This window comes from Hyperolius riggenbachi, chromosome 7, assembly GCF_040937935.1.
Source record: "Hyperolius riggenbachi isolate aHypRig1 chromosome 7, aHypRig1.pri, whole genome shotgun sequence".
NCBI lineage: Eukaryota > Metazoa > Chordata > Amphibia > Anura > Hyperoliidae > Hyperolius > Hyperolius riggenbachi.
The window spans coordinates 47,463,952-47,481,768 of record NC_090652.1 but is presented as its reverse complement, the minus strand read 5'-3'; the positions used below and the strand labels follow the sequence as shown (position 1 = coordinate 47,481,768).

Genomic DNA, 17,817 nt, shown 5'->3' with positions numbered 1-17,817 from the left:
TCATGCAATCTATGAAGATTTCATAAGAAAAATAAGTTGTTTTATAATTCAAACCACACTGGTCGTTTCAATCCTACTTCATTTTCCTTCATAGTAACACTTGAAAATAAGAGATATATCAATTTATAAGATAGCAATAAAGTTTAGAGTCATTTAAACACATTGTTTCAGTAGAAAACTATATATATTTACATAAATCTGTCCAGACCATGAGTCCTGAAAGAGAGACAAATGAGGGGGAAAGAGGGACAGGGTCCCCAAAGAGGAACTGTCACTCCAAAAGAGGGACAGTTGGGAGCTATGCAGAGACTGTCAGCATCTGGAGACTGTACTTTGTCGCTGCAGCCATTCACTGCCACCCACTGTGAGTAAAAAAGCTGGCTGCTCATTTACTGTGCTGGAGCAGGTGTAGCTGACAGGCTAGCTTGTGAGGGTGGGGGATGCTTTGGAGGGAGGGATCGTAGTGATTAGGGATGGTCGAAAATGCCAATTTTCGATTCCACGGAAAATCCGCATTCTGCCATTGCCGATTACCGCTACTGCTACCAATTCCGCTTTCCGATACCAATTTCCGCATTTCGATGCGGATTTCCGCCGGAAATTAAGGACATTTTCACCGACTTTAACATCGATTTTCTCAAAAACTGTAAGGTCTTTTTGAAAAGTTTAATAAACCCTGAAAATGTGGTGTTTCTGGGACTTACGGGGGCTTTGCTATTAACCGCTAAAGTCGGCGGATTTTTACTGTAATGTAAAATGCAGAAAATCTGCATTATCCGATCTGCGGCCATTTTAAGCCAATCAGAAGACTCAGAATGAATAAACCAATCAGAGAATGGGGATTTAGGCGGAAATTTCCGCATTCTCTTGGGTTATTCATTCTGCGAAATTTCCGCCTAAATCCCCATTCTCTGATTGGTTTATTCATTCTGAGTCTTCTGATTGGCTTAAAATGGCCGCAGATCGGATAATGCAGATTTTCTGCATTTTACATTACAGTAAAAATCCGCCGACTTTAGTGGTTAATAGCAAAGCCTCCATAAGTCCTAGAAACACCATATCACACAATGTTGAGGGCCTATTTCCACTTTTGCAGTGCAAATTAGTCACGGAAAAAGCAAAAACTAATTCGCACGCAGATGCGAATTTTACCGCAAATTTTACCGCTGTAAATTTTATTTGCGGGCGTTTTCGCATATGTTAATGAGTATGCGAATTTAACCATGTCAGTGCCTGTGTGCTTTTACGTTGATTTTATGCAAAAACGCCTGCGAATTCGCGGTACAATTCGCATAAGAAAACGCATGCAAATTCCCTATTAAATACATTGTCTGCGAATCGCACACCGCAAGAAATCCTGACAAGTGGAAAAAGTCCCATCCACTTATATTGTCTATGCAAATCTGCGTGCAGGAAACACATGCAGATTTGCTCTAGTGGAAATGGGCCCTCAGGGTTTATTAAACTGAATCTAGTGAACAAGATGAAAAAAAGTTTTCAAAAAGACCTTATAGTTTTCGAGAAAATCCGCCTATCGCACCTTTATTACCGATTTCGCATTCCGAATGAGCATCCCTAGTGGTAATGCATTCCTGAATGAGTTGGGCAAAGAGGGATTTCCTGAAGCTGCAGCCAGAACAGGGACAAGGTCCTCCAGGACCCAAGGCTGAGACACCAAAGTGCGCCCCTCCATCCCTCCCACCCAAACCGTCACACACTGATTGCTTACACTAAGAGGCCCCTCCTCCATCCCTCCCACCCCAGCCATCACACACTGATTGCTATTAGACTAAGAGGCACCCCAGGGCCCCCAACACCTTAATCTCTAGTTATCTGGCTTGCAGTCACTGCCATGTATCCCCTTTTCTTATTTCTTTCTGCTTCAAACACAATTAGGAATGACAGCTGAATGAATTCTGCGCCCCCTCTTACACTGCGCCCTGAGGCTGGAGCCTCTCCAGCCTATGCCTCGGCCCAGCCCTGGCTGCAGGCAGCCAGTGTATATGGCTCTCTGCTACTTACTTGTTTCTTCCTCTCTTTTCCTACTTTCTGGCTATGTTACCTGTCCCTTTCAACCCTGCAGTCTAGTAAGCCTGGTACACATTATTTAATTTCTTGTTAAAGTGTAACTGTCGGGCATAAAATCAAAAATCGATTCTTTATTTTTATCTGGTAAACAAGTAACAAGAATGCTAACCAGGCAATCCAAAAGTTAAAATCTATAACTTTTCTTGTTTATACAGTGGCTTGCAAAAGTATTCGGCCCCCTTGAAGTTTTCCACATTTTGTCACATTACTGCCACAAACATGAAACAATTTTATTGGAATTCCACGTGAAAGACCAATACAAAGTGGTGCACACGTGAAAAATGGAACGGAAATCATACATGATTCCAAACATTTTTTACAAATAAATAACTGCAAAGTGGGGTGTGCATAATTATTCAGCCCCCTTTGGTCTGAGTGCAGTCAGTTGCCCATAGACATTGCCTGATGAGTGCTAATGACTAAATAGAGTGCACCTGTGTGTAATCTAATGTCAGTACAAATACAGCTGCTCTGTGACGTCCTCAGAGGTTGTCCAAGAGAATATTGGGAGCAACAACACCATGAAGTCCAAAGAACACACCAGACAGGTCAGGGATAAAGTTATTGAGAAATTTAAAACAGACTTAGGGCTTGATTCACAAAGCGGTGCTAACCTACTTAGCACGTCTAAAGTCTTTAGACGCGCTAACCAGGGTGCTAAGTAGGTTAGCACTGGATTTCTCAATCAGATCGCGCGCTAACTTTGCGCGTGCAAAGTTTTACGCGCGCAAAGTTTTATGCGCGCTAAGTCCCATAGGCTTTAATGGGCACTTCGCGCGGTGCGCCCTGCGCTCTGTGCAGTGTGCACGTAAAGTTTTACGCACGTAAAGTTTTATGCGCATAAAGATTTATGCGCGGAAAGCTGGTTTAGACGTGCTAAGGGGGTTTTCACAGGCGTGCTAACAGTTAGCACCGCTTTGTGAATCAAGCCCTTAGGCTGCAAAAAGATTTCCAAAGCCTTGAACATCCCACGGAGCACTGTTCAAGCGATCATTCAGAAATGGAAGGCGTACATCTGTACACCTACCAAGACAAGGCCGTCCACCTAAACTCACAGGCCGAACAAGGAGAGCGCTGATTTGAAATGCAGTCAAGAGGCCCATGGTGACTCTGGACGAGCTGCAGGGATCTACAGCTCAGGTGGGAGAATCTGTCGATAGGACAACTATTAGTCATGCACTGTACAAAGTTGGCCTTTATGGAAGAGTGGCAAGAAGAAAGCCATTGTTAACAAAAAAGCATAAGAAGTCCCGATTGCAGTTTGCCACAAGCCATGTGGGGAACACAGCAAACATGTGGAAGAAGGTGCTCTGGTCAGATGAGACCAAAATGGAGCTTTTTGGCCAAATGCAAAGTGCTATGTTTGGCGGAAAACTAACACTGCACATCACTCTGAACACACCATCCCTACTGTCAAATATGGTGGTGGCAGCATCATGCTCTGGGGGTGCCTCTCTTCAGCAGGGACAGGGAAGCTGGTCAGAGTTGATGGGAAGATGGATGGAGCCAAATACAGGGCAATCTTGGAAGAAAACTTCTTGGAGACTACAAAAGACTTGAGACTGGGGCGGAGGTTCACCTTCCAGCAGGACAACAACCCTAAGCATAAAGCCAGGGCAACAATGGAACGGTTTAAAACCAAAACATATCCATGTGTTAGAATGGCCCAGTCAAAGTCCAGATCTAAATTTAATCGAGAATTTGTGACAAGATCTGAAAACTCTGTTCACAAACACTGTCCATCTAATCTGACTGAGCTGGAGCTGTTTTGCAAAGAAGAATGGGCAAGGATTTCAGTCTCTAGATGTGCAAAGCTGGTAGAGACATACCCTAAGGGCTCGTTCCCACTGTTGCGACGCGATTTCGGCCGCATTCCGACGCTTGTAAAAACGCATGCGGATGCGTTTCCGCATGCGTTTTTACCCGCGATTTCGCGTGCGATTTCGCATGGCAGGGTGCCATGCGAAATTAACCATGACACTGCCAGGGCAAAATAAAATTGAAAAAGGTGCGAAATCGCACGCGAAATCGCGGGTAAAAACGCATGTAACAAACGCATGCGTTTTTACTATTAAATACATTAGCGGCGATTCGCACGGATTCCCGACGCAGGCGAAATCGTTGGCTCTTTTGTGCGTTTTTTCTCCGCAACAAAAAACGCACAACGCCACCGCAGGAGTGGAAACAGCCCCATCCACTCACATTACATGTGCGAATCCGCATGCGTTGGACGCATGCGGATTCGCGATAGTGGGAACGAGCCCTAAAAGACTGGCAGCTGTAATTGCAGCAAAAGGTGGTTCTACAAAGTATCGACTCAGGGGGCTGAATAATTATGCACACCCCACTTTGAAGTTATTGATTTGTAAAAAATGTTTGGAATCATGTATGATTTTCATTCCACTTCTCACGTGTACACTACTTTGTATTGGTCCTTCACTGGGAATTCCAATAAAATTGATTCATGTTTGTGGCAGTAATGTGACAAAATGTGGAAAACTTCAAGGGGGCGAATACTTTTGCAAGCCACTGTAAATGATCATTCCCCAGGTTACCTGACTCTTATTTGGTACGTTGCTGCACAAAGGAAGTTGCAGGGCATGCTGTGTTGTCTTTTTTTTTGCTTCTTTATTTCCCCTCAGACTTAACTAATGTACAGAAGCAAAAAAGGACACAACCCAGCATGCCCTGCAACTTCCTTTGAGCGGCAACGTACCAAATAAGAGTCAGGTAAACTGGGGAATGATCATTTATCAATAAGAAAAGTAATAGTGATTTGAACTTTTGGATTGCCTGGTTAGCATCCTTATTACTTGTTTACCAGATAAAAATAAAGAATTGATTTTTGATTTTAAGCCCGATAGTTACACTTTAAGTCAATAATTTCCAGCAGGTCAGATCAGCTCCTGATCGATCACAATCATTTTTTTTTGTGCAGTAGCGATTAGAAAATTGATTGCATTATCAATCTGGAGCTGTTTGGACCTGTTGGAAATTATCAATATGACCTGTAGATCTGCCAGGAAATTGCATAGTGTCTGGTGGTGTGTACCAGGCTTTAGTTTCATGCTGAAAATGGTGTAGCAAGTAGTGTTCCTAAGACAGGAGGAAAAAAAAGATGACTTTTACTTTATCTGTGGCTTCTTCAAGCCCCCATAGTCTGTCAGGTCCCCCAGTGACTTGTGAGTCCCCTCTGCTGTCGCTGTCACCACAAATAACCATTTCAGTGCATTTTGAGAGGAATAATACAAAAACAAAAAACAAAAAATGGGAAAAAAATCATTATTTTTTAGTTTTCGGCCATTATAGTTTTTCATGCTACCATAATTAAAATCCACACATTTTACTTGCCCATTTGTCACGGTTATTACAACATTAAAAATTATATCCATAGTATAATGTATGGTGACAATATGGTCACTAATTTTTAGTCCATTATTTAATAATAAGATGCCCTCTTGAGTTGACATGTTGACATAGATATTATTATTTCCCCCCCCCCCACCCCTAAAGTCAGTAAGTGTATTTTACTATTTAGCCAAAAGATGTCCCCGTTGAGCAAAATTCTATGTAGCATACAAGTACACTACATAGGATACAATGTATTGTTATATTGTAACTAGGGAAGTGACGCAAGGTTTCAATGGAAACTGCTGCGATCACAGTGCCGGCGCGGAGATTAATGAATGGGAACATTGTCCCCATTCATACATTTAACGGCAGAAATCACGGCTGGAGATAGCGTGCCTGCTCTATGTAAAAATAAACACTGTTTTTGAACAAGAACAGTGTTTATTCTCCGCGGTAATGTGATGGATGGGCACAGGGGATGTTTGTCCCCTGCAGCCAATCTCTCCTTGCTCCCGGTAACAGTGAGATTGTGGGCATTTGCCCGCACGATCGCCTACAAACCCCCCAAACTGCAGGGACGTGACTAGCGCGTCCCTGTGGCTCTAGCAGCAGCTGCTGTGGACGTGAAGCTCACGTCCGCGTGGCATAAATGGTTAAAGTCTGTGACTGGCTGAGCCATGGATTACAGGGGATGCATTGTCTCAACATGCTACTTCTCAGTCGCACACCCATAGACAAAAGCACATGCACAGTTCATAAAGACTTAGAACTGCGCTTGAGAAAAACGTTCCTGGCTACGGTAGTGCAAACAAGGAGGGACAGTGCATGTACCAAAGTGCATGACCCAGTTGCATTGCATACTTGATTTGGGGTGAATGGAGGGGAATCATATAACGCAGAGTGACCTTAAAGGGAACCTCCGGACTAAACATCTACTCAGCAGAACTGAAAAGGCTTGGTGTTTCTTTAACAGTTTCACAGCATCAGAACTTTGTTTTTTTTAACAAAGCATAATTTTTAGCTGCATTTTTTAGCTAAGCTCCACCCATCAAAGAAAACTGCCCAGGCCTTTTTCCCTGATGCTGTGCAAAGCATGATGGGATTTCCTATGTTGTTATTCACGTTCCCTAGCAACTGAGAGGGGTGATCAGCACACAGGACAGTTGGAACTGTGTCTCATGCTCCCTGTCACCTCCTTTCAACCAAAAAGATGGCTGCCCTCATGAAATCAAACATTTGCCTGTTATTTTAAAACAGGGTGGGTAAGAGATTATATTACCTATCTATTTTAATTAACATAACTAATGTAACTTAATGACAGTATGTTTGTTTAGGCTGAAGTTCCTCTTTAATGACTACATGGGGCTGGAAGAAGGCCCCGGTAAAAAGTAAAACTTGTTTTCCTTATCTCATGTTTACTTCAACTAGGTCCCACACTGTACTATATACCTTTTCAGGCAGATCAATTGCATATCATACAAAATACCCATTATTAACTTTATTGTATGTAAAATAGTAAAATGAAGTGATATCAATGATCTGCTTAGTTATTTTTAATGGCTGGAACACCCATCTCTGAAATTTTTAATTGTTTTTAGTTGTTTTTTATTATTTTGAGAAACCATTCCAAAAACAATATATGAATGAATCTTTAGCATTCACAGGTGTTGTGGATAGATCTTTCCTTTTTTAGTTTTTAGACTATGATGGAGACTAGAGAGGCACTTTATTGGGGGGGGGGGGGGGAGAATGCTAATAATTGGGAAGGGGGCAGTTAGTGACTGCAGAATTTGGGGCGGTACAAAGTTCAAATCAGGCCCTGGATGTTGTTATCACTATTCTCCAGCAGGTGGCTCTGCAATTCCTATAACTTATCTGCAGTTCTTCACCACAGTATTAAGTTTCTCAGTTTGGAGTCTGTCTCTGACCAGCAAGTGTTCCTTTGCAGTCAATTACCTGGATCTCCTATTTAAGACTGTCACACCCCCTGTAATGTTGTTAGAACTTCAGTTACCTTGGTTTCTGTAGCTGGGCCACTTGTACTCTGCCCTGTACTTGCTTATCCTGATCTGTTGGTGTATGGCCTTGGCATGTTGCTTGATCTTGCTTCTGTTATCTGATCCCATTTCACAATTATCTGAGTAAATTGATATTGTATATTTTGTATATAGTTGGCCAGTCTGTGGTCTGTTTGTTGTGTTTGAGGGAGAGGCTATTGTTTGTAATATATATCACATTTAAATAAAACACAATTTCATTGATATTTGTGTCCAGACTTTTGTGTATGCTTCCAAAAATGGTCACCTGATGCACTGTCTGTGGGAAACATCACACTTACTTCTTAAAGGGGAACTGAAGAGAGAGGGATATGGAGGCTGACATGTTTATTTCCTTTTAAGCAATACCAGTTGCCTGGCAGCCCTGCTGATCCTCTGCCTTTAATACTATTAGCTAGAGTTGGGCCGAACCTCCGATTTTAGGTTCGCGAACCTGGTTCGCTAACTTCCGCGGAAGGTTCGGTTCGCGTTAAAGTTCGCGAACCGCAATAGACTTCAATGGGGATGCGAACTTTGAAAAAAAAAAAAATTATGCTGGCCACAAAAGTGATGGAAAAGATGTTTCAAGGGGTCTAACACCTGGAGGGGGGCATGGCGGAGTGGGATACATGCCAAAAGTCCCCGGGAAAAATCTGGATTTGACGCAAAGCAGCGTTTTAAGGGCAGAAATCACATTGAATGCTAAATGACAGGCCTAAAGTGCTTTCAAACATCTTGCATGTGTATACATCAATCAGGTAGTGTAATTAAGGTACTGTTTCACACTGACACACCAAACTCACCGTGTAACGCAGCGCAAACAGCTGTTTGTGTAGTAACGGCCGTGCTGGACTGGTGCGCACCATGGCGAGAGTGCAGGTTTTGGTGGCTTTACAGCCCATATGGTCGCCTGGCTGATGTAGCTGAATGACAGAACAGTGACTGTCCAGCTGATCAAATTTGGTCTGACCACAATGAGGCAACGACCTTATTATCGTGGGTGTGCCCCCCGAGACACTCATCTAGGCGCCGGTCATTGCTTCATTGTGATACGCAAGCCCCTTCACCACGGCAAGGTAATGATCACGAAGGGGAATGGGCGCATGTACATGCCTTTTCTTTTGTTGTTGCAGCTGCCCGCAGTGCAGCCAGAAAAATTAGGCAGTCATGTACACGCACCAGAAAAATTATTACAGCGGCCGCTGCTAGCAGCGGCCTAAAAAATTCAGCAATCCGCCTGGAGTCCCGGACCCTGTTGGTGGTGGCGGAGAAGGTAGTCAAGCGGCCTGCAGGCAGACATGCTGTGTGGAGGGACTGGGAGCGACTTAGTCTTCTTGGGGCAGGCCAGGCAGCCAGTCACACGGCGTGCAGGCAGAGATGCTGTGTGTGCGGGGACTGACTTAGTCTTGGGGCGGGCAGCAGCCCTCCGGGATCCATGCCTCATTCATTTTGATAAAGGTGAGGTACTTAACACTTTTGTGACTTAGGCGACTTCTCTTCTCTGTGACAATGCCTCCAGCTGCGCTGAAGGTCCTTTCTGACAGGACGCTTGTGGCAGGGCAGGAGAGAAGTTGGATGGCAAATTGGGACAGCTCTGGCCACAGGTCAAGCCTGCGCACCCAGTAGTTCAAGGGTTCCTCATCGCTGTTCACAGCAGTGTCTACATCCACACTTAAGGCCAGGTAGTCGGCTACCTGCCGTTCCAGGCGTTGGTGGAGGGTGGATCCGGAAGGGCTACGGCGAGGCGTTGGACTAAAGAACGTCCGCATGTCCGACATCACCATGAGATCGCTGGAGCGTCCTGTCTTTGACAGCGTGGACACGGGAGGAGGATTAGTGGCAGTGGTACCTTGCTGGCGTTGTGCTGTCACATCACCCTTAAAGGCATTGTAAAGCATAGTTGACAGCTGGTTCTGCATGTGCTGCATCCTTTCCACCTTCCGGTGAGTTGGTAACAGGTCCGCCACTTTGTGCCTGTACCGAGGGTCTAGTAGTGTGGCCACCCAGTACAGCTCATTCCCCTTGAGGTTTTTTATACGGGGGTCCCTCAACAGGCAGGACAGCATAAAAGACGACATCTGCACAAAGTCGGATCCAGTACCCCCCATCTCCTCTTGCTCTTCCTCAGTGACGTCAGGTAAGTCAACCTCCTTCCCCCAGCCGCGAACAATACCACGGGAAGGTTGAGCAGCACAAGCCCCTTGCGATGCCTGCTGAGGTTGTTCTCCTGCCGCTGTCCCCTCCTCCTCCTCCTCCTCCTCCCCCAAAGAAACACCTTGCTCATCATCCTCTGAGTCTGACTCGTCTTCTGCACACGACTTCTCTTCTTCCTCCTCCTCCCCCCTCTGTGCTGCCGCAGGTGTTGAGGAAACAGCTGGGTCTGATGAAAATTGGTCCCATGCCTGTTCCTGCCGTAACGGTTCCTGGTCACGCTCATTCACAGCTTCATCCGCCACTCTACGCACAGCACGCTCCAAGAAGTAAGCGTAGGGAATTAAGTCGCTGATGGTGCCCTCACTGCGGCTCACCAGGTTGGTCACCTCCTCAAACGGCCGCATGAGCCTGCATGCATTTTCCATCAGTGTCCAGTTGTCGGGCCAGAACATCCCCATCTTCCCAGACTGTTTCATTCTACTGTAGTTGTAGAGGTAGTGGGTCACGGCTTTCTTTTGTTCTAGCAGGCGGGAGAACATGAGCAGGGTCGAGTTCCAGCGAGTCGGGCTATCGCAAATGAGGCGTCTCACCGGCATGTTGTTTTTGCGCTGAATTTCCGCAAAGCGTGCCATGGCTGTGTAAGACCGCCTCAAATGCCCACAGAACTTCCTGGCCTGCTTCAGGACATTCGCTAAGCCAGGGTACTTTGCCACAAATCTTTGAACCACTAGATTCATGACATGTGCCATGCAGGGTATGTGTGTCAGCTTCCCCATATGCAAAGCGGCAAGCAGATTGCTGCCGTTGTCGCACACCACGTTGCCTATCTCCAGGTGGTGCGGGGTCAGCCACTCATCCACCTGTTTCTTAAGAGCAGCCAGGAGAGCTGCTCCAGTGTGACTCTCCGCTTTGAGACAAGACATGTCTAAGATGGCGTGACAGCGTCGTACCTGGCATGCAGCATAGGCCCTGCGGAGCTGGGGCTGTGTAGCTGGAGAGGAGAACTGCCACTCAGCCAAGGAGGAGGAGGACAGTGAAGAGCATGTAGCAGGAGGAGAGGAGGTGGCAGGAGGCCTGCCTGCAAGCCGTGGAGGTGTCACAATTTGGTCCGCTGCGCCCTGCTTGCCATCGTTCACCACCAGGTTCACCCAATGGGCTGTGTAGGTAATGTAGCGGCCCTGCCCGTGCTTGGCAGACCAGGCATCCGTGGTCAGGTGTACCCTTGACCCAACGCTCTTCGCAAGAGATGACACCACTTGCCTCTCAACTTCACGGTGCAGTTGGGGTATGGCCTTTCTCGAAAAATAAGTGCGGCCTGGCATCTTCCACTGCGGTGTTCCGATGGCCACAAATTTACGGAAGGCCTCAGAGTCCACCAGCCGGTATGGTAACAGCTGCCGAGCTAACAGTTCCGCCACGCCAGCTGTCAGACGCCGGGCAAGGGGGTGACTGGCCGAAATTGGCTTCTTCCACTCAAACATTTCCTTCACGGACACCTGACTGCTGCTGTGGGCAGAGGAGCAGGAACCGCTCAAGGGCAGAGGCGGAGTGGAGGAGGGTGCCTGTGAAGGTGGAAGGGAGAAAGCGGCAGAAGCAGATAATGCACCTGATGGAGGAGGAAGAGGAGAAGGAGGGTGGCTTTGCTTTTGTGTGCTGCTGCTGCTTTTGCTCAGGTGGCCATCCCATTGCTGTTTGTGCCTTTTCTCCAGGTGCCTTCGTAAGGCACTTGTCCCTACATGAGTGTTGGCCTTTCCACGGCTCAATTTTTGTTGGCAGAGCGAACAGATGGCTTTGGTCCGATCTGAGGCACACACATTAAAAAATTTCCACACCGCTGAGCCACCCTGGGATGTGGGCACTATGGGGACCTCAGCAGCTGATGCTGAAGGGCAAGTTGGCTGGCTGTACATAGGTGGCGATACATGGTGCCGGACTCTGCCACCAGCTGTTTCTGACGAAGAGCTGCCCCAGCTTCTTTCAGCAACTTCTCTCCTCCTACTACTCTCTGACTCCCCCTCTGAACTGTCCCCCTCATCATCTCCTCTATTGGGAACATACAGAGGATCCCTATTACCGTCATCATCGTAGTCATCCTGCCCAGCTTCGCTTGCCTCAGACAAATCCAAACTTGCACCATCAGTAGGTCCTTCATCCTCCTGACACGTTACATAGTGTTGCCGCGTAACTCAGACATATGAGCTGGTGAAAATTCATCTGGCTGTAACAACAATGGCTGTGCATCAGTGATTTCAACACTAAATAATTCTTGCGAAGTGTCAAATGCAGCGGAAGTGGTGCTAGTAGTAGCGCTGGTGGCTGAGCAAGATGAGGTGTTCTGTGTCGCTAAATACTCAACCACGTCCTGACAATCTTGGGAGGTGATGGGACGTGCCTTCTTCCGAGCACTGTACTGTGGGCCAGGTCCACACGAAATTACATTTACATGACCTCGCGCAGACCTGCCGGGTGGCCTTCCTCTGGCTCTGGCACTACCTCTTCCTCTACCTATTTTGTCCATATCGGGTATGCACGGAGTGGTATATCACACTGCGTGCACTCACGTAGGTAGGTGGGTTCACTTAACTGCACAGGTATGCGCACTGATGCGGTGGGTTCACTGAACAGAACAGGTATACAGTGGCGGGTTCACAGAACAGGTATGCAGTGGCGGGTTCACTGAACAGAACAGGTATGCAGTGGCGGTTTCACTAAACAGAACAGGTATACAGTGGCGGGTTCACTAAACAGAACAGGTAAACAGTGGCGGGTTCACAGAACAGGTATGCAGTGGCAGGTTCACTGAACACAACAGGTATGCAGTGGCGGGTTCACTGAACAGATATACAGTGGCGGGTCCACTGAACAGAACAGGTATGCAGTGGCGGGTTCACTAAACAGAACAGGTATACAGTGGCGGGTTCACTAAACAGAACAGGTATACAGTGGCGGGTTCACAGAACAGGTATGCAGTGGCAGGTTCACTGAACACAACAGGTATTCAGTGGCGGGTTCACTGAACAGGTATACAGTGGCGGGTCCACTGAACAGAACAGGTATGCAGTGGCGGGTTCACTAAACAGAACAGGTATACAGTGGCGGGTTCACTGAACAGAACAGGTATACAGTGGCGGGTTCACTAAACAGAACAGGTATACAGTGGCGGGTTCACAGAACAGGTATGCAGTGGCAGGTTCACTGAACACAACAGGTATGCAGTGGCGGGTTCACTGAACAGGTATACAGTGGCGGGTCCACTGAACAGAACAGGTATGCAGTGGCGGGTTCACTAAACAGAACAGGTATACAGTGGCGGGTTCACTAAACAGAACAGGTATACAGTGGCGGGTTCACTAAACAGAACAGGTATACAGTGGCGGGTTCACTAAACAGAACAGGTATACAGTGGCGGGTTCACAGAACAGGTATGCAGTGGCAGGTTCACTGAACACAACAGGTATGCAGTGGCGGGTTCACTGAACAGGTATACAGTGGCGGGTCCACTGAACAGAACAGGTATGCAGTGGCGGGTTCACTAAACAGAACAGGTATACAGTGGCGGGTTCACTAAACAGAACAGGTATACAGTGGCGGGTTCACAGAACAGGTATGCAGTGGCAGGTTCACTGAACACAACAGGTATGCAGTGGCGGGTTCACTGAACAGGTATACAGTGGCGGGTCCACTGAACAGAACAGGTATACAGTGGCGGGTTCACTAAACAGAACAGGTATACAGTGGCGGGTTCACAGAACAGGTATGCAGTGGCAGGTTCACTGAACACAACAGGTATGCAGTGGCGGGTTCACTGAACAGGTATACAGTGGCGGGTCCACTGAACAGAACAGGTATGCAGTGGCGGGTTCACTGAACAGGTATACAGTGGCGGGTCCACTGAACAGAACAGGTATGCAGTGGCGGGTTCACTAAACAGAACAGGTATACAGTGGCGGGTTCACTAAACAGAACAGGTATACAGTGGCGGGTTCACAGAACAGGTATGCAGTGGCAGGTTCACTGAACACAACAGGTATGCAGTGGCGGGTTCACTGAACAGGTATACAGTGGCGGGTCCACTGAACAGAACAGGTATGCAGTGGCGGGTTCACTAAACAGAACAGGTATACAGTGGCGGGTTCACTAAAAGAACAGGTATACAGTGGCGGGTTCACAGAACAGGTATGCAGTGGCAGGTTCACTGAACACAACAGGTATGCAGTGGCGGGTTCACTGAACAGGTATACAGTGGCGGGTCCACTGAACAGAACAGGTATGCAGTGGCGGGTTCACTGAACAGGTATACAGTGGCGGGTCCACTGAACAGAACAGGTATGCAGTGGCAGGTTCACTGAACAGGTATGCAGTGGTGGGTTCACAGAACAGGTATGCAGTGGTGGGTTCAATGAACAGGTATACAGTGGCGGGTCCACTGAACAGAACAGGTATGCAGTGGCAGGTTCACTGAACAGGTATGCAGTGGTGGGTTCACAGCACAGGTATGCAGTGGTGGGTTCAATGAACAGGTATACAGTGGCGGGTCCACTGAACAGAACAGGTATGCAGTGGCAGGTTCACTGAACAGGTATGCAGTGGTGGGTTCACAGCACAGGTATGCAGTGGTGGGTTCACAGCACAGGTATGCAGTGGTGGGTTCACAGCACAGGTATGCAGTGGTGGGTTCACAGCACAGGTATGCAGTGGTGGGTTCACAGCACAGGTATGCAGCCAGACAGGAACAAGTTAAGCCTAACTAATCTTTCCCTGAGAGACAGTCTGCAGCAGCTCGCCCTACTCTCACTAACGCAGGCAGCACACGAGTGACCGTAATGGCCGCCGCTGCCTGCCTTATATAAGGGGGGGTGGGGCTCCAGGGGCTAGTGTAGCCTAATTGGCTACACTGGGCCTGCTGACTGTGATGTAGAGGGTCAAAGTTGACCCTCCATGTGCATTATGGGGCGAACCGAACTTCCACAAAGGTTCGCCTGCGGGACGCGAACGTGAACCACGGAAGTTCGCATGGAACCGTTCGCAGGCGAACCGTTCGGCCCAACTCTACTATTAGCCATAGTCCCTGAACAAGCATGCAGCAGATCAGGTGTTTCATACTTTAAAGTCAGATCTGACAAGACTAGCTGCATGCTTGTTTCTGGTGTTATTCAGATACTACTGCAGAGAAATAGACCAGCAGGGCTGCCAGGCAACTGGTATTGAGTAAAAGGAAATAAATATGGCAGCCTCCGTATACCTATTACTTCAGTTCCCCTTTAATGTAGGCTATCCTAGATATGTTTAAAATGCATTCTTCTGTGGGTGCTGGAATGCATACATGGGAAAAAGGTGCCTGGGAAAAAAGAGTGTCGGGTATTGTCGCTAGTAGAATAGCGGTAAAATTACACATACAATTCACTTGATGTGTGTTTGGAGAGATTAGCCTGTCTAATTAGGCCTTATCAGCAAGAGCACAGAAAGGGCTGTCAGCTGTGTCTGAACTGTGCCATAGTTCTGTGCTAATATGTAAACTCTGGAGTTTAACCCTTTCTGTGCTCGCAGGATACCAGAAAGTAAAGTAAAGACTACAGTGTTTTTACAAAATTTCTGTAAGTTGTAATGAAGAAATTTTTTTACTTTGAAGGTTATTATGCTGTTGGTTATCTTCTATAGCAAAGAGAAAGTTCCGAGTTTAGGTCTGCTTTAAACAGTATCTAGCCTCTAGGCAGCCACAGAATACATGCAAAAAAGTAAAAATCAATTGGCAATAGAATGCAACAGGATGGGTAGACCCATCAGCACAGAAAGCTGACACCCCCAAAAGATATTTACTCAAAAGACCACATGAAATCCAAAGCAATAATGGATGGCAAGTGTCGGGGACATGGGAACATGGAAAAAGGAAATTGAGTCAATTATGAGAAATTCATGATGGAGAGATTGTTTGGAGTTTGGAGAGTTGTGATGATGTTACAGAATTTTATGACATGACTGTAGTTGAATAAATATTGATTTTTGTTTTTGTTGTTCAAGAATAAAAGTAGATTGTTGTTCATGGAAAAATAGGTCATCCCCTGAAAAAAGCCCCTAACACATCTTTTGGATAAAAAATGAATAGAACACCCTGTCTAATTGTTAAAGGGGAACTTCAGCCTAAACAAACATACTGTCATTAAGTTACATTAGTTATGTTAATTAGAATAGATAGGTAAAATAATCTTATACCCACCCCGTTTTAAAAGAACAGGCAAATGTTTGTGATTCATGGGGGCTGCCATCTTTGTCATGGGGGCAGCCATCTTTTTGGTTGAAAGGAGGTGACAAGGAGCAGGAGACACAGTTCCAACTGTCCTGTGTCCTGATAACCCCTCCCAGCTGCATGTGCTAGGCCTTAAATGTCAATTCCAAAATGTAAAACAAAAAAAAATGCACCAAAACAGCAGATCGAGAACAACATCAGAAATCCCATCATGCTTTGCATAGCATTAGGGGAAAAATGCCCGGGCAGTTTTTTTCTGTGCAGCTAAAAATGAGGCTTGTATAAGAGAAAAAAAAGTTCTGATGCTGTGAAACAGTTAAAGAAACACCAAGCCTTTCCAGTGCTGCTGAGTCCATTTTTAGTCTGGAAGTTCATTTTAAGGAAACATGGTATATAGTTCATTTATTTCTCCTGTATTGTTCCCACAAGTACCTACCATGACAATATTCCATCAATAAAACCAAATTAAGGAAAAATAGGAATGTCCATAGCAAAATCAAAATATCATATAGTCAAACAAGATATATGAGCGATGAGTATCGCATATGAACAGAGGTGCCAAAGCAGAGTTAAAAACTTAAAGTGGACCCAAATTAAAAATACAAGATTTCAGAAATAAAATCTATTTTCTAAATTATAATAATAAGTAGAAGCCTTGTTTCAGCTGCATGATGACAAATATAAAATATTTTACATTTAACGGAGGAACCCCTCCCTTCCTTTCCAGAATCCGGCAGACTGGTGGAGTAGAAGGTGTCCGGCATAGGCGGAATTGCTAATGGCTGCCACCTGTATAACCCTAGTTATGATGAAAAGAGAAGGGTGAAAAGCATGCACTGAAATTCTTATAGGCTTGAAGGAGTGTTTATTTATCTTTGTATGTGTCAGAGTGGTGCAACTAAATATTTTGAATTAAAAAAGTGTTTGATTTGGGTCCGCTTTCATAACTGTTTAAAAGAGGGGCAGTGGTGGACCTACCTCCCATGAAACACGCTGCTCCAATAACAGGAGGAAGCGGTCTTAGATCCGTGAAACGCATTGCAAATTTTGGCGTTACATATAAAGTATTTTAGCTAATAATTGACTGTTTCAATTCTACATGGGGAGAAAAGTTCACCATTGCCTCCCTTTATAAACTGTTTTTATATTTTTTTTACTCTACTGTTGACCCCTCTGTTCTTATACTCATCACTTGGTTTGGCCCACCCTTGGTGGAGGGGTGTTACCCCATTTTTTCCTGTCTACAGAGAGCAACTTTTAACGCAAGTGGGGTTGGGTCTAATCTTCCCACCTGAAGTTGCAGGTGTTGCCTTAGTGGTAACCCACCTTTGCGAGTACCTACCTTTTGCTTTACAATATCTATCTGGTATCTAACATACCACACTATTACAGGTTCTCGATTATCTTTGTTTTTGTTTTACAAGATGTTTTTTATTTCTGATTTGTCACAAATCTTTTTATACATTTTGTGCATCTAGGAATTTTTCTACTTAGAACAGAACAAAATATCAAACAAGTCAAAAGGACACAGTGTAAAGTTATGAAAAAAATATCCAGTAAACTCACCAACACAGCAGAATAAGGCCACAGCTATGAAGGTCTTTACCGTGATGTCCATGTCTTCTTCTACAGCTATAAAGCTGACTACTTAAATAAGTGTTAGCATGTTAATATAGAAAAGGCATCCCTTCTCGTTTTCGAGCACAATGTCAGCTAGCCCCAAAGGTGTGGCATCAGAAACCTTGTTATTCTCGCTATATAAGTTTTATGTATTTCAGAAACACCACGTGTAAATGATTAACTTATTTTATAAGAAGCTCCAAGTATCTGTTATTCTGTGTAAACCATCCCATAGTCACTGTGACGAGGACCATGCAAAATACATCTGCTAATTAAAAAGAAAGTATGAAACCAAGTGACGGGACCTCTCTTCACTCACAAATC

General features: G+C 45.8%; 1 protein-coding gene across 1 annotated transcript in view; it reads right to left on the bottom strand.

Moving 5' to 3' along the window:
• Window positions 1–17,597, bottom strand: part of LOC137524302 (serine protease 33-like) — a 28,015-nt gene extending 10,418 nt beyond the window's left edge. Inside the window, exon 1 of the mRNA XM_068244018.1 lies at window positions 17,440–17,597. Within this exon, the coding sequence (XP_068100119.1) occupies window positions 17,440–17,491 (52 nt within the window). The 5' untranslated portion in view covers window positions 17,492–17,597. The remainder of the gene's footprint in view (window positions 1–17,439) is intronic.
• Window positions 17,598–17,817: the final 220 nt, after the last annotated feature.